Genomic DNA, 24672 nt, shown 5'->3' with positions numbered 1-24672 from the left:
CGCGGTTAACAGACCGTTACATCCACGTCTACCCGGCAGACACTACAAGACCCAGAATACAGTTCGCTGCCTTCCGAAGAAAATAGCTCACGCATCCCAGCATGCAATGCGCTAACGAGGCCGCGAAGATTGTTTTTGTCCTGCCGAAACCGAGCAAAGCACGCTGGAACTTGTAGTCCTTGAGGCCCCTTCCTTAGGTCCTTCAAGCTACTCCGTCCGGCCCCGCCTATTCTCTGCTCTCCTGAACCTTTAGGCTCATCTCGGCCCATTTGAAGACCAGGAAGTTGATCAATCCCGAGGCTGCTGAGAGACGGTGGCGCGAGTGGGACAGTCGCCAGGGATGGCTGAGCGTGAGGATGCAGCGGGTGTCCGGGCTGCTTTCCTGGACGCTGAGCAGAGTCCTGTGGCTCTCGGGCCTCTCTGAGCCGGGAGCTGCCCGGCAGCCCCGGATCATGGAAGAGAAAGCGCTAGAGGTTTATGGTAATTAATTTTACCCGGCTCAGCATTTGGCGTTATAGGTGCAGGCCAGAGCTGAGGGGTGCGGGGATGATGGCCTCACCTGAGGGCTGGGAGGGGAGACCAGTTTTGTCTTTTTTTTTCTGGCCAGCTCTTGTCCGGGGCGTAGCAGGCACTTTCTTCGGGGTCCTAAGTCACGTGGGAGTGTGGGTCTTTCTGGGAACTGGACTCTGAAAGTAAACCTGGGGCAAGCCGACTCCGGAGGTCTTAAGAGCTTCATTCTCCACGTGTGGCCTACGTCTTAGTGACCATTCCAAGACTTGTGGGAAGAGCACAAGTCTAGGGTGCTTGGTTAGGAAGCAAAACTGGCCTGATTGCACTACTAGAGCCTCGTTCTCTGGCTCCTGAACACACTTTTGCTACCGCTGAGGGCACTTATAGGTGACAGTCGAGTTGGGGACTGGCCCAAGGTCACAGCCTCTCTCTCCGGCAAAGTCAGTAAGCAGAGGTCCCCGAAAGAAGAGAACGAGATTGGCTTCTTGTAGAGAGGCCTTGTATACACACACATCACACACATACACACTCTTACATATTGTATATTAAATATTTTCTGTTTAACCCTTGAGGCCATTTTTATTGTACAAACAAGGAAACGAAGGTTTAAAGAACTACCTGGAGGTCACACTGCCAGTAAGGAGCAGCGCAAAAAAGCGAAGACTGTGCCTTCTGGCTCTAAACTTAATGCACTTTCCACCATTTCACGATTGACTTACAACTGTTTTTTGTTTTTTAAATTATGTTGTATTGTTTTTGAAAACCGAAAAGACTGGATATAATATTGAGAGATCTAAACATAGAATACAAATATAATTCAAGTAAGGATTATAGGCCAGTAGAAGGACGCCAGGGTTAGGGAATACTTTGGGAGCTAATCTGGTTGACCTCTCTTAATGGAGGCAGGACTTACCTAATCAACCCCCAGGCAGATGATAATTATGAGTGAAATGATCTCCACAAAGCAGACAGACCACATCCCTGTCGTGCCAGATCTCTGTCCACATAATCTAGGGATGGTAGGGCAGTGGAGATATAACTTTGGAAGAGAGTGACTCTAGTCTTCAAACTGATACTGAAGGAAACCTATTTATGCAAAAATAGAGTATGTAATAGAAGGCCGTAGACTGAAAAAGAGATACAGAAATTCAGAGAAGGGGAGATACTAGTCTCTGACTGAGGGAATCTGGAAAGACTTTGAAATAAAGAGGAGTCACTTGAGTTGGGCCTCAAAGAATAATTAGGATCTAGATATGTAGAGGGTCAGAGGGCATACTAAGAGGAAACTTAAAAGTATGGAGATAAGAAGATAGGAAATGACAGATAGATGGGGCTATAGGATAGAGTTTGTGGTTAAAGGTGGAGATGTGGTTGAATATTGTTTTAGGTAGTGGGATACAATTGGATACTGAAGGTTTTAAATATAAATGAAGAATTTTGATATCAGTGCAGGGCTGTGGAAGAATATTAGTCTGGGGAGTATGAGGAGAGCTTTCTTTTAATTTTTTTTTTTTTTTTTTTTTTTTTTTTGAGACAGGGTCTCACTCTAGCGCCCAGGCTGGAGTGCAGTGGTGCAATCACGGCTCACTGCAGCCTTGACCTCCGAGGCTCAAGCCATGCTCCCACTTCAGCCTCCTGACTCACTGGGACTATAGGCATGCACCACCATGCCCAGCTGATTTTCGTGTTTTTTTGTAGAGATGAGGTTTTGCTATGTTACCCAGGCTGGTCTTGGACTCCTGAGCTCAAGTGATCTGCCTGTCTTGGCCTCCCAAAGGCTGGGATGACAGGCATGAGCCACCACACCCGACCCTTCTTTCTTTTTAAAGAAATAAAGCCAAACCTCTCAAATCTAGAAACTAGAAAACTAGAGAAATGTAATAAGGATGAGATTTAATTTCAGGGTTTAGTGGCATATAAAGAATATAATACAGTTAAATGAGCCTTATGGGGAGAAAGCCTAGTATGAGAGGCAGAAAATTCCTTTTCAGAAAACTCTGTTTCCCTAAGTCCCATGACAACACAGCTCTGTGAAAGAGAAACTTTATCCACTTTCTTTCCTGTATTTTCCAATTCTGTTTCTTTTTTTTTTTTTTTTCTTTTTCCTGTCACCCAGGCTGGAGTGCAGTGACACAATTTTGGCTCACTGCAGCCTCAGCCTCCTGGGTTCAAGTGATTCTCCTACCTCATCCTCCTGAGTAGCTGTGATTACAGGCACATGCCACTACACCTGGCTAATTTTTATATTTTTAGTAGAGACGGGTTTTCGCGGTGTTGGCCAGGCTGGTCTTGAACTCCTGAACTCAGGTGGGTGGTCCACTTGCCTCAGCCTCCCAAAGTGCTGGGATTACAGGCATGAGCCATCATGCTTGGCAAAATTCTGTTTCTAATCAAGTGACAAGCCCAGGAGCAACTTAAAGAGAAAATAGAGTTTGTTCTTGTTTTTCCCAGTTGCATTTCTGATTACATATAATTTTGTGTGATAAATAATAGAGCAAAACTTCAGATTTGAGAACCTCAAGCACGTTCTATGTAAAGTTCTGCTTCTTTCCTTTCTACCTCACCATTTCTCCTTATTGTTCTCCTTTCCTTCATCTTTTTCTCCAGCCTCAGAGTAAGAAAGAAAGCTTGTCTTTTCCAAGGCCAACCCAGACTCCTGAATTTTTGATCCCATTCCCTTCTGCTTATTTTACCAGTCTCCCTTCCTCCCCACTTATATTTTCAATTTCTCTTCTCAAAGTTGCCCTTATACTTGTCATTGTTCTAGCTTCCTTATAAAGTCACTGTCCTTTTCCTGTCCCTCCTTTCCCAGCTAAGGCCCTAGGAAGACATTTTCAGTTCCTGCTTGCTTCCCCTTTTGCAATCCGGCTTCAGCCCACCCCCTCTCTACTGAAACTGCTTTCTTACAGCTGACTGGGGTGACAAATGAAAGACCTGTTTTAGCTCTCATCAGCCTGAATTTTTCTGCAGCATTTAATGTTATTAACCATCCCTGTCTTTCTTTCTCTAGTTCTTTTTGCTTTTATTTCTCATTCTGATCCCTAAATTAGGTGCTTCGCATGGATCTGTTGGGTCTCTTTTTTCTTTATACCACTGATTCTCAGACTGGGTTGTACCTAAGAACAACCTGAGGAATTTTTAAAACTCAAGGCCAGCAAATCAATTAAATCAGAGTCTCTGGAATTGGGGCCCAGCATCAGTTTTTGTTTGTTTGTTTGTTTTTGTTTTTTAGACAGAGTTTTTGCTCTGTTGCCCAGGTTGGAGTGCAATGACGGGATCTTGGCTCACTGCAACCTCTGCCTTCTGGGTTCAAGTGATTCTCCTGCCTCAGTCTCCCAAGTAGCTGGGATTACAGGTGCCCAGCACCACGCCTGAGTAATTTTTGTATTTTTAGTAGAGACGAGGTTTCACCATGTTCACCAGGCTAGTCTCGAACTCTTGACCTAAGGTGATCCACCAGCCTCAGCCTCCCAAAGTGCTAGGATTACAGGCCTGAGCCACTGCACCGCGCCTTGTTGTTTGTTTTGAAACATTCTTGGTAATTCCAATGTTCAGCCAAGGTTCTGCTTATTGTTTGTGAATCCTGTGGGTTTAACAACCACTCTAGCTTTGGTGCTGTTTTAAACCCTATGCTACAGTTCACCGCTTGCTAGAAAACTCCACTGGATAACCCCTTAAGCACCTCAAAATCATTCTGTATGAAATTGAACTCATTTGCCCTATGCCCCACCCAGATGTCTCCCTTGTTCTGTTTCTCTTAATTCTGCCAGTGTTCTCCTAGGTGCTATTTTAGGCCTGGTGTTTTTAGCTGGTATCATTGGTTCTGCTTTTTAGTCTGAGTCTAGCAGCTGATGATGAGTTACCAACTGACAGCACAGTGTTGTCCATGTCACTTGTCTCTAACCTCTTGAGGACTCCCTATTGCCAGTAGCTGGCTGTAAAAGACACTGGGTCAGACCCAAATCTCATACTCTAATACTCCTTTCACTTATGCCTACTTCCAGGCAAACTAGGGTTCTTCTTCTTTCCTTCACTTCTTTTCTTTTTTTTTTTTTTTTTGAGATGGAGTCTCACTCTTGTCGCCCAGGCTGGAGAGCAGTGGCTGGATCTCGGCTTACTGCAAGCTCCGCCTCCTTGGTTCACGCCATTCTCCTGCCTCAGCCTCCTGAGTAGCTGGGACTACAGGCGCCCACCACCATGCCTGGCTAATTTTGTTTTTGTATTTTTAGTAGAGACAGGGTTTCACCGTGTTAGCCAGGATGGTCTCGATCTCCTGACCTTGTGATCCACCCAAAGTGCTGGGATTACATGCATGAGCCACCACACCCAGCCTTTTTTTTTTTTTTTTTTTTTTTTTTTTTTTTTTTGGAGACAGGGTCTCGCTCTGTTGCCCAGGCTAGAGTGCAGTGACACGATCTCCGCTCTCACTGCAACCTCCGCCTCCTAGGCTCAAGCGATCTCCTGAGTAGCTGGGACCACAGGCCTGTACCACCACACCCAGCTAATTTTTGTGTGTATTTTTTGTAGAGACGGGGGGGTCTCACTATGTTGCTGAGGCTGGTCTTGAACTTCTGAGTTCAAGTGATCTTCCTGCCTTTGCCTCTCAAAGTGTTTGGTTTACAGGTGTGAGCCACCATGCCCAGCTACTTTCCTTCACTTTAAATGTCAAATATAATGTTACCTATTTTTCAAGGTTTTATTCAGATTCCACTCCTATGAAGCCTGATACCACATTATATCAAGCTGAAAGTTATTTCTTCCTCTTGAGCTTCCATGACACTGTTTCCATTCTTACTATGTTTTCTCTGCAATGTCCGATTAGAGAAACTGGATATGGTCTTATAGTAATCCAAGAAAACAGTTTTCTCAAGAGGAAACCAGTAGTGAAAATTTCTGTCAGAAACCTGGGAGTTGCTGTAGTATTGGCTTAAATGTAAGAGAAGTCAGGCTTAAATTAGGCCTGGCAAAATCATCTTTATTTAGAATAGTCATTTTTAATAGAATATCTTATCTCTGATGATTCTTTAGATTTGATTAGAACTATCCGGGACCCAGAAAAGCCCAATACTTTAGAAGAACTGGAAGTGGTCTCAGAAAGTTGTGTGGAAGTTCAGGAGATAAATGAAGAAGAATATCTGGTTATTATCAGGTTCACGCCAACAGTACCTCATTGCTCTTTGGCGACTCTTATTGGTAAGTTTTTATGTGCATACATGTATATTTATATAAATTCTAAATTATTCTTGCTGATATTGACCCATAATAACAATTTGCATCATTGTTGAAAAATCATACAGTGTATGTATTACATTTATGGTTTACAGAGTATTTTTGTGTATTCATCTTCTGTAGTCCTCACAATTAGCTTGTTGAGTTAAAATATTATTATCTTCATTTTGCAGATGAGGAACCTGAAGCTCAGAGAGTTTAAGTGACTTGGACAGAATCAGGTAGCCAGGAAATGGTGAAACTAAGGCTCATACCCAGATTTCCTGACTCCAAATCTGCTTCTCCTTTAGTTATGTCAGGTTGCCCCTCCCAGGTATACATGCCCACAATTAATGGAGAGTGCATGTGGGCCAGTGCTTTTCCTCAGTGTGGAGGTTGGAGTCGGTGGTGTCAGACTAACATTGCTGCCATCACCATCTCCTTTCAGTGACTCTTCTGCCTTCTACATAGTATGGGCAGAAGTCCTGTTAGGAGGCTGGATTCCCAGTATTTTGGACTTGTTAGCAGGTACAGTAAGTGTCTTTGAACATATGCTTTGTTATAAAGGGATTTTATTTCAAACCAAATGTTCATGAGTAGGGGATTGATTAAATAATCAGTGATAGTGAATGTAAACAGTGGAATACTATGCAGCTATAAAGAATGAAGAAGCTCTGCATGTACTGATATGGAGAGATCTCTGTGACATACTGTTAAGAAATAAAAGCAAGTATCATTTTGCTATCATTTGTGTAAAAGCAAAAATATACATTTGTATTTGATTGCATATGCCTGAATAATATTAATACATAAATGAATAGCTATAAGGGTGTTAGCGGGTAATAGTGGTGGTAGGAGCTGGGCAGATGGGGGAAAGGGTGGGAGGGAGACTTTATACCATTTTATGTTTTTACATTTTTGAACCATGGGACTATCTCACCTATTAAAAATCAACAAGTTTATAAAAAATATTGAAAAGGTCACTATTTCATTATTATTTCCACTATTGTGATTTCTGTCTTTTCTCACTGGTTGACCTGGGTTCCCTCTATTAGTGGTTTCCACCATATAGGCCACATCTTGAGGGACTGGAGGTCTGTAAATCCATAGGTATTATTGTGGTTATTAAAATCCCATTGCTGACTGCACATGGTGGCTCACACCTGTAATCCCAGCACTTTGGGAGGCCAAGGTGGGTAGATCACTTGAGGTCAGGAGGTCGAGACCAGCCTGACCAACATGGTGAAACCCTGTCTCTACTAAAAAAAATACAAAATTAGGGCAGGTGTGGTGGCTCACACCTGTAATCCCAGCACTTTGGGAGGCCAAGGCGGACAGATCATGAGGTCAGGAGATGGGTAACACGGTGAAACCCTGTCTCTACTAAAACTACAAAAAATTAGCTGGGCATGGTGGTGGGTACCTGTAGTCCCAGCTACTCGGGAGGTTGAGGCAGGAGAATGGCATGAACCCGGGAAGCGGAGTTTGCAGTGAGCTGAGATTGCGCCACTGCACTCCAGCCTGGGCATCAGAGTGAGACTCCATCTCAAAAAAAAAAAAAAAAATTAGCCGGGCATGATGACTCACACCTGTAATCCCAGCTACTTGAGAGGCTGAGGCAGGAAAATCACTTGAACCTGGGAGGCAGAGGTTTCAGTGAGCTGAGATCATGCCATTGCACACCAGCCTGGGCAACAAGAGCAAAAACTTCATCTCAAAAAAAAAAAAAATTCCCGTTGGCATGGCGGCTCACGCCTATAATCTCAGCACTTTGGAAGGCTGAGGCAGCAGATCACTTGAGGTCCGAAGTTCAAGACCAGCCTGGCCAACATGGTGAAACCCCATCTCTACTAAAAATACAAAAATTAGCTGGGCATGGTGGCACGCACCTGTAATCCCAGCTACTCAGGAGGCTGAGGCAGGAGAATCGCTTGAACATGGGAGGTGGAGGTTGCAGTGAGCTGAGATTGCGCCACTGCACTCCAGCCTAAGTAACAGAGCAAGACTCTGTCTCAAAAAAAAAAAAAAAAAAAAAATCCCATTGCTAGAAAAAAACATTACTGAATGTTGAATGCATGATTATTTTTGGTCATTGGACAATTTGTGAATGAACAGATACTGAAAGTACTGCTATGGGTGTTGTGGAGGGGGTGTCTTAAAATATTTTGACATATGAGCAAGAGTTCTTAAATAGAGAATTCAAGAACCTATAGCAAATTTATTTATTTATTTATTTTTTGAGATGGAGTTTGACTCTTGTCGCCCAGGCTGGAGTGCAGTTGTGTGATCTTGGCTCACTGCAACCTCCACCTACAGGGTTCAAGCGATTCTTCTGCCTCAGCCTCCCAAGTAGGTGGAATTACAGGCGCCTGCCACCACGCCTGGCTAAATTTTTTTGTATTTTTAGTAGAGATGGGGTTTCACTATTTTGGCCAGGCTGGTCTCGAACTTACGATATCAGGTGATCCGCTTGCCTCAGCCTCCCAAAGTGCTGGGATTACAGGCGTGAGCCACCATGCCCAGCCAGCAAATTCATTTGTTAAATTAACATTTATTTCAGTTATACAAGTAACATGTTTATTGGCAGTAATTTTGATACCCCACAAAAACATAAAGAAAAAAATTAGCTATTATGAAAGAATGTGGCTGGACTCCTATGTGGGAGGCTGAGGCAGGAGAATCGCTTGAACCCGGGAGGCGGAGGTTGCAGGAAGCCAAGATCATGCCACTGCACTCCAGCCCAGGCAACAGTGCGAGACTCGGTCTCAAAAAAAAAAAAAAAAAGAATATATGCTGTGGGCTAAAATTCCAGATCTATTGGCTGTCCTGTATTGTGGGCTTGGGCAAGTTACTTGACCTTTCTAAGACCCAGTTTCCTTATCTGTAAAATAGGAATATTAAGGATATCTATAGAGTTGTAAGAGTTAAGTAATAACATGAAATATCTGAATTATTTTTCTCATTAAATATTTCTTTTTTTAAACTTTTGTTGTTGAGACTGGGTCTCACTCTCGCCCAGGCTGGAATGCAGTGACACAATCTCGGCTCACTGCAGGCAGCCTCCACCTCCCGGGCTCAAGTGATCCTCCCTCCTCAGTCTCCTGAAAAGTTAGAACTTCAGGCAGGCGCCACCATGCCTAGCTAGTTTTGCCATGTTGCCCAGGCTGGTCTCAAATTCCTGGGCTCAAGCAATACACATGCCTCAGCCTCCCCAAGTGCTGGGATTACAGACATGAGCCACCATACCCGGTCATCATTAAATATTATTTAATTATATAGTTATAGGTTACATGCTAATCATATTGATACATCGTAAGTTTTGTAACCATTTGGACTACTTCTAGCCTTTTGCAATTATAAATAATACTGTGATGAGCAACTTTATTTTATTTTATTTTTTGAGATGGAGTCTCACTTTATCGCCCAGGCTGGAGTGTAGTGGTGCAATCTTGGCTCACTGGAGCTTCCACCTCCCAGGTTCAAGTGATTTTCCTGCCTCAGCCTCCCAAGTAGCTAGTATTACAGGCGTCCTCCACCATTCCCAGCTAATTTTTGTATTTTTAGTAGAGATGGGGTTTCACCATGTTGGCCAGCCTGGTCTCGAGCTCCTGACCTCAAGTGATATGCCCGCTTCAGCCTACCAAAGTGCTGGGATTACAGGTGTGAGCCATCGCGCCTGACCGGACAACTTTATGTATAATTTTTTTTTTTTTTTTAATTTTTTTGAGACGGAGTCTTGCTCCGTCGCCCAGGCTGGAGTGCAATGGCACGATCTTGGCTCACCACAACCTCCACTTCCCAGGTTCAAGCGATTCTCCTGCCTCAGCCTCCTGAGCAGCTGGGATTACAGACATGTGCCACCACACCCAGCTAATTTTGTAGTTTTAAAATAGAGATGTGGTTTCTCAGGCCGAGCGCGGTGGCTCACGCCTGTAATCCCAACAATTTGGGAGGCCAAGACGGGTGGATCACGAGGTCAGGAGATCGAGACCATCCTGGCTAACACGGTGAAACCCCATCTCTACTAAAAATACAAAAAATTAGCCAGGCGAGGTGGCGGGCGCCTGTAGTCCCAGCTACTCGGGAGGCTGAGGCAGGAGAATGGCGTGAACCTGGGAGGCAGAGCTTGCAGTGAGCCGAAATCGCGCCACCACACTCCAGCCTGGGTGACAGAGTGAGACTCCGTCTCAAAAAAAAAAAAAAAAGATGTGGTTTCTCCATGTTGGTCAGGCTGGTCTCAAACTCCCAACCTCAGGTGATCTGCCCACCTCGGCCTCCCAAAGTGCTGGAATTATAGGGGTGAGCCACCGTGCCTGGCCTTATATAAATATTTTTATATATCTCATTATTGCCTCAGGATAAATTCCTATACGTGGAATAATTGGGTTAGATTATGTACGTATTTTGAAGCCTTATGGTATATATTGGTAAATCCCTATTTGGAAGTTTATACTTTTTGATGCAGGAGTTAAGGAAATAATTTTATAGAAGAAAATATTCGCCAGACGTGGTGGCCCACACCTGTAATTGTAACACTTTGGGAGGCTGAGGTGAGAGGATCACTGGAGCCTTGGAGTTTGAAACCAGCAATCTCTAAAAAAGAAAAAAAAAAACATGAAAAAAATTTGAATAAGTACAAATTGCATCATGATTGCAGTTATAGAAATATCAGGAGAGTGCATGAAATAAAAATAACTGTTCTATAATGGTGCTAACATGAGATTATGGTTGGTATTTCAGATATGTACACTTCCTGAAGAAAGTTTTGTCTTAGCCCTTTTGTTATGGATTTCAGCTAAGACCATTGGCTTTTTATTTTTATTTATTTATTTTTTTTTTTGAGACAGAGTCTTGTTCTGTTGCCCAGGTTGGAATGCAGTGGTGCTATCCTGGCTCACTGCAACCTCCGCCTCCTGGGTTCGAGCAATTCTCGTGCCTCTGCCTCCAAGTAGCTGGGATTACAGGCACGTGCTACCATGCCCAACTAATTTTTTGTATTTTCAATAGAGACGGGGTTTCTCCATGCAAACTCCTGGCCTCAAGTAATCCACCCGCCTTGGCCTCCCAAAGTGCTGGGATTACAGGTGTGAGCTACCACGCCCAGCCTATTGGCTTTTTAGAGAATTGTATAATAGTGTGTCATAGTAGTTATGTTCAGTCAACACAGCTGGAAAACTTGAGAGAGCCCTTTGTCTCTGATGTGTTAAGAGATACTCCTCCCGAGCTGGTAGTCCTAGCCCGGAAAGGTGCCTGAGTAAGAGTATCACCTATTCAGTGTTACCTTGGTAAGTGATTGACAAGACTCCAAGGGAACAAGAGGGGTCAAGCAGGGAAACAAGTTGATAATCATTTGTGGTGACTTATTCCAGATAAGAATGGCTGAAGGCAGCTGTGGTCCAATGGGAAGGGTCATAGGGTTTGGAGGTCAGAAGGTGTAGGTTTGGGTTCTACCTCTGCCACTTGTTAACTAATTAATGTTAAACAAATCACTTACCTTGGTTTCTTGGCTGTAAAATGAAAATTATAAAATAGTATAAAATAGTATTAGCTGTTTTTATACTATTATTGTACACTTGTGTGTCAGGTACTGTTTTAAACACATTACATAACAAGTTATTCCTCATAGCAACCCTATATATTGTGATATTATTATATTTTTTAATATTATTATTATTACTTTTAGAGATGGGGTCTTGCTATATTGCCCAGGCTGGTCTTGAACTCCTGGGCTCAAGCAATCCTCCTGCCTTGGCTTCCCAAAGTGCTGGGATTACAGGCATGAGCCACCTTGCCCAGCTGATACTATAATACCTGTTTTACAGATAAGGAAACTGAAGCTCAGAGAGGTTAAGTAACTTATGCAGGATCATAGCGAGTCTGTAGTGAAGCTACTTTTGAAACCTAAAGTATCTCAATTATGCTGTACTACTTCTCTTGAGGATAATGATGCTCAAAAAAGTGCTTTGTGAATTGTAAAACACCTACCAACAGTGACTAAAATACATGAGGATATTCAGACAGTACACAGATAACAAATTAAGGAGACAATTGTGGGGCCAGGCGAAGAGGAACTCTCCCAAATATGCTTTAAGGCAGATCCTCTGAAGAGAGACCCTCTTAAGGAAATGATATATTTTCTTTAGAATTCTCTAATATTTATTATAGAACTACTGTATTCAAGACTGTAAGAGGCCAGGTGCAGTGGCTCACGCCTGTAATACCAGCACTTTGGGAGGCCGAGGCGGGCAGATCACTTGAGGTCAGGAGTTCGAGACCAGCCTGGCCAACATGATGAAACCTCGTCTCTACTAAAAATACAAAAATTAGTGGGTGTGGTGGTTTGCTTCTGTAGTCCCAGCTACTCGGGAGACTGAGACAGGAGAATCTCTTGAACCCAGGAGATGAAGGTTGCAGTGAGCTGAGATCTCGCCACTGCACTCCAGCCTGGGCGACAGAGCAAGACTCTGTCTCAAAAAAAATAAATAAGTAAATAAAGACCCCGTGGCAAGCACCACCTCATTATATCTCATCTACTCCTTTTCCCTGTTTTGGGATTTTTCAAAAAATTCTCTTAGAAAACGAAATGGTACTTAGAAAACCAAAACCAAGTTATTACCTCCCTAAAAGATAAGTAGTCTAACAATTATATCTTGCTGTATTCCTGTATGGTTTGAGGTTTTGTTGATGTGTCTTAGCATGGGATGATAAACTGAACTTCAGTGGAACTTTTTTTAAAGAAGTTACTGTATTTGTACCTTGCAGGCATAAAGGATTACAAATTTGAGAGGTTTTATATGGCCCTTTTAAAATGGCTTTGACTTGGTTTTATTTTTTTGTGTGGCCTGGCCTGTTGTGGGGCATTTTAAAAAGTTAATTGAATTGGCCAGGTGGGGTGGCTCATGCCTGTAATCCCAGCGCTTTGGGAGGCTGAGGCACACGGATCACTTGAGGTAAGGAGTTTGAGACCAGCCTGGCCAACAAGGCAAAACCCCATCTCTACCAAAAATATACAAAATTAGCTGGGTGTGGTGGCATGCACCTGTAATCCCAGCTACTCAGGAGGCTGAGGCAGGAGAATTGCTTGAACCGAGAGGCAGAGGTTGTAGTGAGTCGAGATCGCACTCCTGCACTCCAGCCTGGGTGACAGTGTGAGACTCCATCTCAAAAAAAAAAAAAAAAAAAACTTAATGAGTTAATTGACTTTTGCTGGAAGGCCAACTAATGTAGTAAAAATGGCCTGGGCTTTCTAGTGGTCATAGGTTCCAATCCCAATTCTGCCACTATTGTAACTCAGTGACCTTGAGGAAGTTACATTGTGACCTTGGTTTAAAAATTTGTAGAAGGGGGTTAGTAATAGTTTATTGGATTATCCTAAGGAATATGTAAGATTATATAGTAAATGTCCTTGTGTGGTGCCAGACTCAAAGGAGCTCTGCTCTGGATTGAGCCAAAGCTGTTTTCAGCGACTATGTTGTATGGGGGCACATAAACGAAGCTGTATGCTTTTTCAAGAACCAATAAGAAGCAATAAAGAGATGACTGGAGGTGTTTTTTTCCCTCCACAGGGCTGTGCTTAAGAGTAAAACTTCAGCGATGTTTACCATTTAAACATAAGGTAAGAAAGATGTGTTTTTGTTGTTGTTGTAAAACAGCTTTGTTGAGATATAATTCACATACCACACAATTCACGTATTTATAGTGTACCATTTCAGTGGTTTTTGCTTGTCTGTTACTCATTTGCTTATCTGTTATTCAGTTGATGGACATTTAGGTTGTTTCTACTTTTTGTCTATTATAAGTAATGCTGCTATGAACATTCATGTATAAGTTTTTGTGTAGGCATATGTTTTCATTTCTTTTCCACCTGTGAGTGGAATCGCCCAGTCCTATGGTAACTCTGTGGTTAACATTTTGAGGAATTGTTTGTTTTCCACAGTGGCTGCACCATTCTGCATTCCTACCAACACTGTATGAGGGTTCCCACTTCTCTACCTCCTTGCTAACGTTTATTATTATCTTTGATTATAGCCATTCTAGTGAGTATGAAGTGATGGTTTTTTGTTTTGTTTTTGTTTTTGTTTGAGTCGGAGTCTCACTCTGTCACCCAGGCTGGAGTGCAGTGGCACCATCTTAGCTCACTGCAACCTCTGCCTCCTGGGTTCAAGCGATTCTGCTGCCTCAGCCTCCTGAGTAGCTGGGACTACAGGCGCCCGCTACCACGCCTGGCTAATTTTTTGTATTTTTAGTAGAGACGGGGTTTCACTATATTGGCCAGACTGGTCTCCAACTCCTGACCTCGTGATCCACCCGCCTCAGCCTCCCAAAGTGCTGGGATTACAGGGGTGAGCCACCACACCCAGCCTTGTTTTTGTTTTTGAGACAGTCTCGCTCTGTTGCCAGGCTGGAGTACAGTGGCGCAATCTCGACTCACTGTAACCTCCTCCTCCAGGGTTCAAGTGATTCTCATGCTTCAGCCTCCCAGACAGCTGGGATTATAAGCATGTACCACCATTCCCGGCTATTTTTTTTTTTATTTTTAGTAGAGACAGGGTTTCACCATGTTGGCCAGGCTGGTCTTGAACTCTTGGCCTCAAGTAATCCACTGCCTCGGCCTCCCAAAGTGCTGGGATTACAGGCGTGAGCCACCACACCCTGCTGTCATGGTGGTTGTGATTTTTATTTCTCTGGTGGCTAATAATGTTGAGAACCTTTTCATGTGCTTTTTGGCCATTTGTATATCTTTGGAGAGCTGTCTATTCAGATCCTTTGCCCATTTTAAAATAAGGATGTGTTTTTATTATTGAATTATAAGAGTTCTTTATATATTCTAAATACAAATCCCTTATCAGATATGATTGGCAAATATGTTCTCCCATCCTGTGTGTCGTCTTTTCAGTTTCTTGAAGGTGTCCTTTACAGTACAAAATCTTTAAATTTTGATAAAGTCTCATTCGTTTTTAATTTTTTTACTTGTGCTTTTGGTGTGATATCTGAGGAAAATGTTTTTAACCCTACTATTGAGCAAGAATATGGATATCACAGTTAATTCATAGTAATTGGTTATAGTTCATGAATGATTCGGGCTTGTCTCTTACTGCCTTTTGTAATTGCTGGGCAATTATGCCTTCTCTATCTTGCTGCTGCCAAGCCTTTACACAGAGTACCCTGTCTAACTTGGAGTTCCTTTCCTCCCATCTCATATGTTCAAATCCTACACATCTTTTTTGTTTGCTATTGAGATAGCATCTTGCTCTGTCTCCCAGGCTGGAGTGCAGTGGTGTGATCACTGCTTACTGCAGCCTCTATCTCCCAGGCTCAACTGATTCTCCCACCTCAGCCTCCCAAGTAGCTAGGACTATAGGCATGTACCGCCATGCCTGGCTAATTTTTTCTTAAATTTTGGTAGAGATGAGGTCTCTCTTTGTTGCCCAAGCTAATCTCAAACTCCAGGGCTCAAGTGATCATCTTGCCTTGGCCTCCCAAAATGTTGGGATTATAGGCATGAACCACTGGCCTGGCCAAATCCTACCCACATTTTAAGGCCCAGTGAAATACTTTTTTTATTTTCCATGATGTCAGTCCTGATTTCTTTCTCTTTTTTAAAATGAATTTTTATTTATCTTTTTAAATTTCTTTCTTTTTTTTAATCTTTAATTTTTTTAAAAATTTTTTTGTATTCACCTTTCCATACTATTAGTCCTGATTTCCATAACTAAACCTATTTCTTTTTTTGAATTGCCATAGCTCTTTCTTTTTTCTTTCTTTTTAAAGACAGAGTCTCACCCTGTTGCCCAAGCTGGAGTATAGTGGTATGATTACAGCTCACCGAACCTTTGATCTCCCGGGTTCAAGTGAGCCTCCCTCCTTACCCTCCCAAGTAGCTGGAACCACAGGCATATGCCACCATGCCCAGCTAATTTTATAGTGACAGAGTCTCACTATGTTACCCAAGCTGGTCTCGAACTCCTGGGGTCAGGCAGTCCTCCCACCTCAGTCTCCCAAAGTGTTTGGGATTATAGGCGTGAGCCACTGCACCTGGCCCCATGGCTCTTTCTTTGTCTTCTGATGTAGAGAGTGTCATTTTCTAACTTGTGTTCTAACTATTTAATTTTCATCTTCCCTCCTGGACTGTCAGCTGCTGCTGCTTCTTTTTTTTTTTTTTTTGTGATGGAATCTCGCTCTGTTGCCCAGGCTGGAATGCAGTGGTACGATCTAGGCTCAGTGCAGCCTCTGTCTCCTGGGTTCAAGTGATTATCCTGCCTCAACCTCCCAAATACCTGGGATTACAGACACACACCACCACACCCAGCCAAATTTTTGTATTTTTAGTAGAGCCAGGGTTTCGCCATGTTGGCCAGTTTGGTCTCGAACTCCTGACTTCAGGTGATACACCTGCCTCAACCTCCCAAAGTGCTGGGATCTCACAGTCATGAGCCACCACACCTGACCAGCTGTCAGCTTCTTGAAGTCAAGATTCATAAATGATACATCTCTGTGTTCCTGCTGTGATCTTATACATACTAGCAGCTCAATAAATACGTCTTAAATTGAATAAATTAATAAATTATAATACTAGTGGTTTATGATGCCCGGTGAATTTTATTTTACTTTGCATTTTTAACTGTTTTAATTACAGTGTTTAACTTTTTATTTGGAATTAAAATAATGAAAGAAAAGAAATAAAATAGTGAAGAATAGTACAAAGAAATTACATATATCCTTCACCCAGATTCAGATTCACTAATTGTTAACATTTTGCCACATTTGGTTTATCATTAATTTCTCTATATATATGTACACACACACACACACACACACACACACACACATTTTTTGGAAATGTTTGAGTGCAGATGTAATGCCCCGTTACTCTAAATACCATAGGATGTATTTCCTGAAAACAAGGACATTCTCTTACATTACCACAGTATAAATTTCAAAACCAGCACATTGATACAGTACTGTCATCTAATCTACAGCATATATTCAAATTTCCCCTGTTGTCTGGTAACATCCTTCATGGTGGTCCCTCCTCCTGGCTCTGGTCCTCTACCCATCACACATTGCATTAGTTGTCATGTCTTTTAGTCTCATTTAATTTGGAGTAGTTCCTTAGCCTTTGTTTCATGATCTTGATAGTTTTGAAGAATGTAAACCAGATATTTTATAGATTGTCCCTCAAATTGAGTTTTCAATTTATGCATTGAAATGCATAAATTGCATTTTACGGTTAGATTCAGTTTATGCATTTTTGGCAAGAATACTGAATAAATGTGTTCTCATTGCATCACATCAGAGGCCTATAAATTCAGTTTGTTCCATTATTGGTGACAGCTCCCCTCATCAATTGTTTAGTTACCCCAAAATATAGTTCATATAGGAATAGCTGCATAAATGCTGCCTCTTCCCCTTTATCATTTTTAGAATAATGAGTCCTGCATAAATTTATACTGAAGTAAATCGGTATAGAGTGATTCTATACCTGTTGCTTTGCGGTCTAGAATAAGAGTAGGAGAAAGGTGTTTTGTTTGGTTTCGTTTTGTTTTTTTTGAGACAAAGTCTTGCTCTCTCACCCAGGCTGAAGTGCAGTGGCACAATCTCAGCTTACTGCAACCTCCGCCTTCCAGGTTCAAGGGATTCTCCTGCCTCAGCCTCCCGAGTAGCTGGGACTACAGGCGCATGCCACCAGGCCTGGCTAATTTTTTGTATTTTTAGTAAAGACAGGGTTTTACTATGTTAGCCAGGATGGTCTTGATCTCCTGACCTCGTGATTCACCTGCCTCGGCCTCCCAAAGTGCTGGGATTACAGGCGTGAACCACCGCGCCCGGCCTGTTTTGTTTTTTTAAGGAGATTGGGGCCAGGTGCAGTGGCTCACGCCTGTAATCTCTATACTTTCGGAGACCTAGGTGAGCAGATTACTTGAGCTCAGGAATTCAAGACCAGCTTGGGCAATATGGCGAAACCCTATCTCTACAAAAAAAAATAGAGACGAGGGAGGAGAGGGGTGGGAGTGTGGGAGCTGAGGTGGGAGGATCACCTGAGCCCAGGAAGTCGAGGCTGTAGTGAGACATGATCGCGCCACTGCACTCCAGCCTGGGTGACAGAGTAAGACCTGTCTCAAAAAAAAAAAAAAAAAAAAAAAAAAAAAAAGATTGACCTAGATGACCTTTAAGGTCCCTTTTAACTATAATAAGTTATGATTTTTCTCACTCATGAGAAACATCTCAGTAGTAAATAAGTAAATAAAAATTAGTTCATCTGTTCCAATGTTCTCTGGAAAGTAGATGTCTTTATTCCAGCATACTGTCTTTACCACAGGATTTGCAATAATTTTGTAGGTTGTCTCAGAAGCTCTGGGTCTTGGAGGGTAGCTCATGTCTATGGGTGCAGCAGAGCCAGGAGGGATAGCTTAACCAGTATTATACTTGAGAATAAATTTAGCAAGATAATAATGAATGAGAAAAGAAGGATGCTGAAAACTATATTGTGATCCCATTTTTGTAAAACAAGCAATGTGAAGAAACATCCAACCCTGGGTGTGTGTGTGTGTGTGTGTGTGTGTATGTAAAATCTGTGTAAGATTATGTGGGTATAGAGAAGAATATGGAAGAAACCACACTAGATCATTATTGTAGATTTCCTGGGTCAGTCGCAGGGCAGCAGGAAGTTTAGATACCGAGTTGGGAAGAAGTAGAGTGCAAAGAGAGATATTCTTAAGTAAAACAACATATATGAGATCTCATTTGTGTAAAATGGTATTTTTGTGTATTCATAAAAAAATTAATGGAAGTACCACTGGCAGGCCTTTCCCAGGTGACCAAAATAAAAAATCCTACTCATTTTGGTCCTTTTTCTTTAGAGAAGGATGTGGGAGGCTTGTCCCTAAGTCTCTGATGTTAGAAACAAGATTTGGGGCTGCTGGGCACAGTGGCTCATGCCTGTAATCTCAACACTTTGGGAAGCCGAGGCAGGTGGATCACCTGAGGTCAGGAGTTTGAGACCAGTCTGGCCAACATGGCAAAACCCCATCTCTACTAAAAAAAAAAAAAAAAAAATTAGCTGGGTGTGGTGGCATGCGCCTGTAATTCTAGCTACTTGGGAGGCTGAGGTAGGAGAATCGCTTGAACCCAGGAGGTGGAGGCTGCAGTGAGCCAAGATCACGCCACTGCACTCCAGCTTGGGCAACAGAGTGAGACTCCATCTCAAAAAGAAAAAAAAAAAAAAAAAAAAAAAAAAAAAAACAGGATTTGGGCCCTCATCCCTAGATGTGTGAATTTACTGTACATTCCACTTCACTCTCTTATCTTAGAATGCGCTAATGTTTTTTCTTTTACTTTTTTTTCCCTTTCCAGTTGGAAATCTACATTTCTGAAGGAACTCATTCAACAGAAGAAGACAGTAAGTAAATGTTAAAACATAATTGAAAAATAATTGAAAAACAACTTCAGATAGTATTTGGATCCAATATCTTGGATATTGGATTCTTCCTCCAGCCAAGTATCTACTGGGTTACTTTTAAAAAAGTACATAGTTAGGCCGGGCGCGGTGGCTCAAGCCTGTAATCCCAGCACTTTGGGAGGCCGAGATGGGCGGATCACGAGTTCAGGAGATCGAGACCATCCTGGCTAACCCGGTGAAACCCCGTCTCTACTAAAAATACAAGAAAATTAGCCGGGTGAGGTGGCGGGCGCCTGTAGTCCCAGCTACTTGGGAGGCTGAGGCAGGAGAATGGCGTGAAACCGGCGGGGCGGAGCTTGCAGTGAGCCGAGATCGCGCCACTGCACTCCAGCCTGGGGCACAGCAAGACTCCGTCTCAAAAAAAAAAAAAAAGTACATAATTAGTTATTAGCTCTTCCTTCCTAGGTGAGGAAACCTAGGCATTTCAAAGTAGTAATTTTTGCAGTGGACTCTTGAGTGCGCTGGAGCCCATGGATGTTGACTGGTTTGGGCCAGTGGCTACACATCTGTAAAGAATATCCAGCGCTAGGGACCTTGACTTACGAGCTCTAAGTAGGCTTCTTTTCTTTGGTGGCAGGATAGAAAGAGCTGTGTACTTGAAATTGAAAGTCTAGCAAGTAGAGCTTTAGTGAATCTTGGGGTAGGTGCTGTCTCTCTGGGTTAGTATATTAGAATGGGAGTGGGTTTTATATAGAGGACCTCTGGCCTACAGAGAGAAATCAATCAGTAGCTACTTAAAAATAGCAGAAGTGGGGTTTGGGAAAAGCAAAAGACAAAATGTTCTGTATGAGCCATGTGTTACCTTAAAAATAGAATTTTAGTGTTTTTAATCTACAAATGATAGAGTGGAAATAATGAGAAATACATTTAAAAGGCACGTTATACTTAAGTTTCATCACTAAGTAAATTGAGAAGGTGGGAAGAAATAGCAGAGGAATGGAAGAAAGAGATAATAGAGGAAGGGTGACAGTGAGATAGATACCCAGAAGACTCAGAAAGGCATGCACAGGGCTGGAGAGAGACACACAAAATCTCCTACATAAAAGACAGCTCTAGAGAGGGAAGCCTGCTGCTTCCAAAGGAACAGCCCATCCAGGAAACTTTTTAGGTACTGTCATGAAAACTATTAAAAACCATGTCCTATCTATAGTTCTAGACATGTAGATTATTATACTCTTTGTGACTTGAATTTCTTTAAACCCCATGAGCTGAGGGCTTCTACCTCTGATTTAGAAAATAAGAATTTAGGTACCGTAAATCCACTCAGGTTATCCTTTTGAAATTCCTTGAATAGGCCGGGCGCGGTGGCTCAAGCCTGTAATCCCAGCACTTTGGGAGGCCGAGACGGGCGGATCACGAGGTCAGGAGATCGAGACCATCCTGGCTAACACGGTGAAACCCCGTCTCTACTAAAAAGTACAAAAAACTAGCCGGGCGTAAACCCGGGAGGCGGAGCTTGCAGTGAGCAGAGATCCGGCCACCGCACTCCAGCCTGGGTGACAGAGCGAGACTCCGTCTCAAAAAAAAAAAAGAAATTCCTTGAATGATGAGATTTTACAACAGCAATAATATTAAACCTTATGATTCTTGTTTTACATTTAGTAAATATTTACTAAGTGCCTTCTATGTGTGGGTACAGTTCAGCCTTTGAGATGCATTCCTGCCTTTGTGGAGCCTACATTGTAGTAGGAAGAAACTAAATTGAAAATATTTTCACAGGAATATGTGTATGTTTGTGTGTATTCTACATGAGACATTTTAGCAGCATCCCAGAAAACTCAATCCACATTAAGAATATAGTTGTCTCGCCGGGCGCGGTGGCTCAAGCCTGTAATCCCAGCACTTTGGGAGGCCGAGGCGGGTGGATCACGAGGTCAGGAGATCGAGACTATCCTGGCTAACATGGTGAAACCCCGTCTCTACTAAAAATACAAAAAACTAGCTGGGCGTGGTGGCGGGCGCCTGTAGTCCCAGCTACTTGGAGGCTGAGGCAGGAGAATGGCGTGAACCTGGGAGGCGGAGCTTGCAGTGAGCCCAGATCACGCCACTGCACTCCAGCCTGGGAGACACAGCGAGACTCCGTCTCAAAAAAAAAAAAAAAAAAGAATATAGTTGTCTCTCTTTCGAACTCTTCTGTTAAGAGTGCTGTTAGCTAATTACAGAAAACGTAATGGGCCAATACCTTTATTATATGAAGATCCATTCAAACTAATTTTAAAAAAAGATCTAGTAGATTAACAGAAAGAGACATGAACAGGAAATTCATGCAAGAAGAATTAATATATGCACATGGAAAATGTTCTATATTCCTATTAGTCAAGGAAATGCAAATTATAACAATAACATTGAGCCGTTTTCTACCTCCTGTTTTATGTATGTATATGTGTGTATTTGTTTTTATTAAATAATACCAGCTATTGCCCGGGCATGGTGGTTCACACCTGTAACCCTAGCACTTTGGGAGGCCAAGGCGAGAGAATGCCTTGAGGCCAGAATTTGAGGCCAGGATTTCAAGAGTAGCCTGGGCAACATAGTGAGACCCTGTCTCTACAAAAAAATTTGAAAATTAGCCACGTGTGGTGGCTCATGCCTGTGGGAGGCTGAGGCAGGAGGATCTCTTGAGCCCAGGAGTGGGAGGTTACAGTGAGCTATGATTGCACCACTGCAGTCAAACCTGGATGACAGAGCAGGACCCTGTCTCAAAGGATAATAATAATAATGATAATACTACCAGGTATTGCTGCCAAACTGATAGCTCATGTATTGGTGTTGACAATATAAATTGGTGAGTAATTTTGGGAAGTAAATCATTGATATGAATCACACCATAAAAATATTCGTACTCTTAAAAAAAATCCCATTTTTGAGAATATTTCCAAAAAGAAGGCTATATGTTTAAAGGTATTCGTTGTAGCATAGTGTTCATAATTACTTTAGAACACTTAAGACTTTTACCATGTTAAATAACCCTGTAGTTTAAAATACAGGCTTAAGGGATGAAAAATAGCAATTTTCAAAATTGTATTTACTCTGAATGTAACTGTATAAAAATATATATATGGACAAAGATTAGAAAGAAAAAAATAGATGTGGTAAGTAGTAGAATTCTAGTAGATATTTTTCTCTTAAGTCTGCCTTCTAGATGGGAAATTACATTATGAGTAATTAGCCAAAAACAGCTTTAAGTTCTCAAGGAGTTCAAGTTTTTGTTTCAGCAGACTAATAAAAATACTGTCTGGCGCTGTATATTGACACAGTTCTTCTGCTAACTTTTGTCTGTGTATTTTTCAGTCAATAAGCAGATAAATGACAAAGAGCGAGTGGCAGCTGCAATGGAAAACCCCAACTTACGGGAAATTGTGGAACAGTGTGTCCTTGAACCTGACTGATAGCTGTTTTAAGAGCCATTGGCCTGTAATTGTTTGATATATTTGTTTAAACTCTTTGTATAATGTCAAAGACTCATGTTTAATACATAGGTGATTTGTACCTCAGAGCATTTTTTTAAAGGATTCTTTCCAAGCCAGATTTAATTATAAGGTAGTATCTAATTTGTTCAATGTATAACATTCTCAGGATTTGTAACACTTAAATGATCAGACAGAATAATATTTTCTAGTTATTATGTGTAAGATGAGTTGCTATTTTTCTGATGCTCATTCTGATACAACTACTTTTCGTGTCAAATATCTACTGTGCGCAAATGTACTCAATTTAAATCATTACTCTGTAAAATAAACAGATGATTCTTGTAATGACTCACTGTTTTTATTGGATTGTAAATTCCAGTGTAAATGTCAACTCCTAAAAGATATCTTCAAAGCTTTATTTTTGCTGATTATTTTGTAGAATCAGAGATGTGAGAACCAAAAGGAACCCTTAAGATTGGGCCTACCTTCCTTCCAAGGAGAGTCCTAGACCCCTTCATAGATAAGGAACAAATGTGGAGAAGGCTAGATGGCATACACAGTTTTGAAGATCAAGAAGTCCACCAAAGAAGTTTTGATTAAACCAACCTAAATGTATGGTCTGCACTTTATTTGTACTTCATTTGGTTTGTTTTAGGGGTTAATGGTTATGTGACGTATAGTAGCCTCGAACATGGCCCCCATGATCCTCACTTGCTGGTATTCATGCCCTTGTATAGTTTCCTTCCATATTAAATTAGAGCTGATGGATGTACTAATACAGAATAACAGAAGTGACAGTGGGTGACTTCTGAGGCTAGATCATAAAAGGTATTGCTGTTTTCACCTTAGTCTCTTGGATTGCTCATTCTGTGGGAATCCAGCTACTATGTCACGAGAACTCAAGCCACCCTGTGGAGAGTTCCACGTGGAGTGCAACTGAAGTCTCCCAGCAACAACCAGCGCCAGTTTGCAAACCATGTGAGTGAACTCCTGAGCCAGAACTGCCTAGCTCCCAAAGTCTGGACCTAAGCACTGTGTTGGGTGCCAAGGACACAAAGATAAATCAGCCATTGTCTGTCCTGGAGTTCATACTTATCAACCTGTACCTTCAGCTTCTCTCTGCTCTAGGCAGTAAGTGATTCAGGCTCAGTCTTATCTAGTGCCTGAGCTAGCCCTGGCCAAGTAAAAGCAGAAGCCAGGCAGCAGGTCCAAAGACAAAACCATGCCTTAGGGACTGTCTGGTGAGGACGCTACTGACATGCAACTCCAAGTGGATTATTGCTACAGGAGTCACCTGAGCTGCTGGTCCTGCTGCTCCTGGAAGCTAGATGTGACTTCTGTTGTCTCTGCTACTGCCAGAATGATTTCTCATTTTTGTGTGACTCACTCCAGCTTCCTAGTCCTGGGTGAGATCTCTAGTCGGTTGATCTCAAGTCACATGTCCATGTCCTGGCTGCCAAGGAGGTAGGAGAAAAGAAAATCTGACCTTTGGTGTGGAGAGGTGGACTCTGTCCCCCCAGAAAGACTCACATGGTGGGAATTCTATAGTAGAGTGACAGGGATTAAAAAACTAACGTCTATTGCATTAATAGTCCATCTTTGGCAAGGGTTAGGAAATGTTTTTGGAAAAGGGCCACATAGGCACTATTTTAGACTTTTTAAGCCATATGCTCTGTTGTAACTATTCAACTCTGCCCTTGTAGCACAAAAGCAGCCGATAGTCTGTGAACAAATAAGCGTGATTGCACTCCAAGAAAACTTTATGGACACAAATTTGAATTTCATATAATTTTCATGTGCCATGAATTACTATTTTCCTTTTGATTTTTTCAACCGTTTAAAAAAGAAAATGTGGCACATATACACCATGGAATACTATGCAGCCATAAAAAAGGATGAGTTTGAGTCCTTTGTAGGGACTTGGATGCAGCTGGAATCCATCATTCTTAGCAAACTATCACAAGAACAGAAAACCAAACACCGCATGTTCTCACTCATAGGTGGGAACTGAACAATGAGATCACTCGGACTCAGGAAGGGGAACATCACACACCGGGGCCTATCATGGGGATGGGGGGGGAGTGG

At 42.2% G+C, this 24672-nt stretch overlaps 2 protein-coding genes across 2 annotated transcripts in view; one reads left to right on the top strand and one right to left on the bottom strand.

The window, feature by feature from the left end:
• SNX1 (sorting nexin 1) overlaps positions 1 to 24672 on the bottom strand; it is a 631233-nt gene that overhangs the window by 44171 nt on the left and 562390 nt on the right. The window lies entirely within an intron of this gene.
• Positions 111 to 22928, top strand: CIAO2A (cytosolic iron-sulfur assembly component 2A). The gene is made up of 5 exons (XM_050796048.1): positions 111 to 480; positions 5539 to 5703; positions 13284 to 13333; positions 19072 to 19117; positions 22469 to 22928. Exons 1-5 carry the CDS (start codon positions 357 to 359, stop codon positions 22564 to 22566), a joined length of 483 nt encoding a protein of 160 aa, XP_050652005.1. The 5' UTR covers positions 111 to 356; the 3' UTR covers positions 22567 to 22928.

Source organism: Macaca thibetana, chromosome 7 (assembly GCF_024542745.1).
Source record: "Macaca thibetana thibetana isolate TM-01 chromosome 7, ASM2454274v1, whole genome shotgun sequence".
Lineage (NCBI taxonomy): Eukaryota > Metazoa > Chordata > Mammalia > Primates > Cercopithecidae > Macaca > Macaca thibetana.
This window is presented reverse-complemented; position numbering and strand designations above follow the sequence as displayed.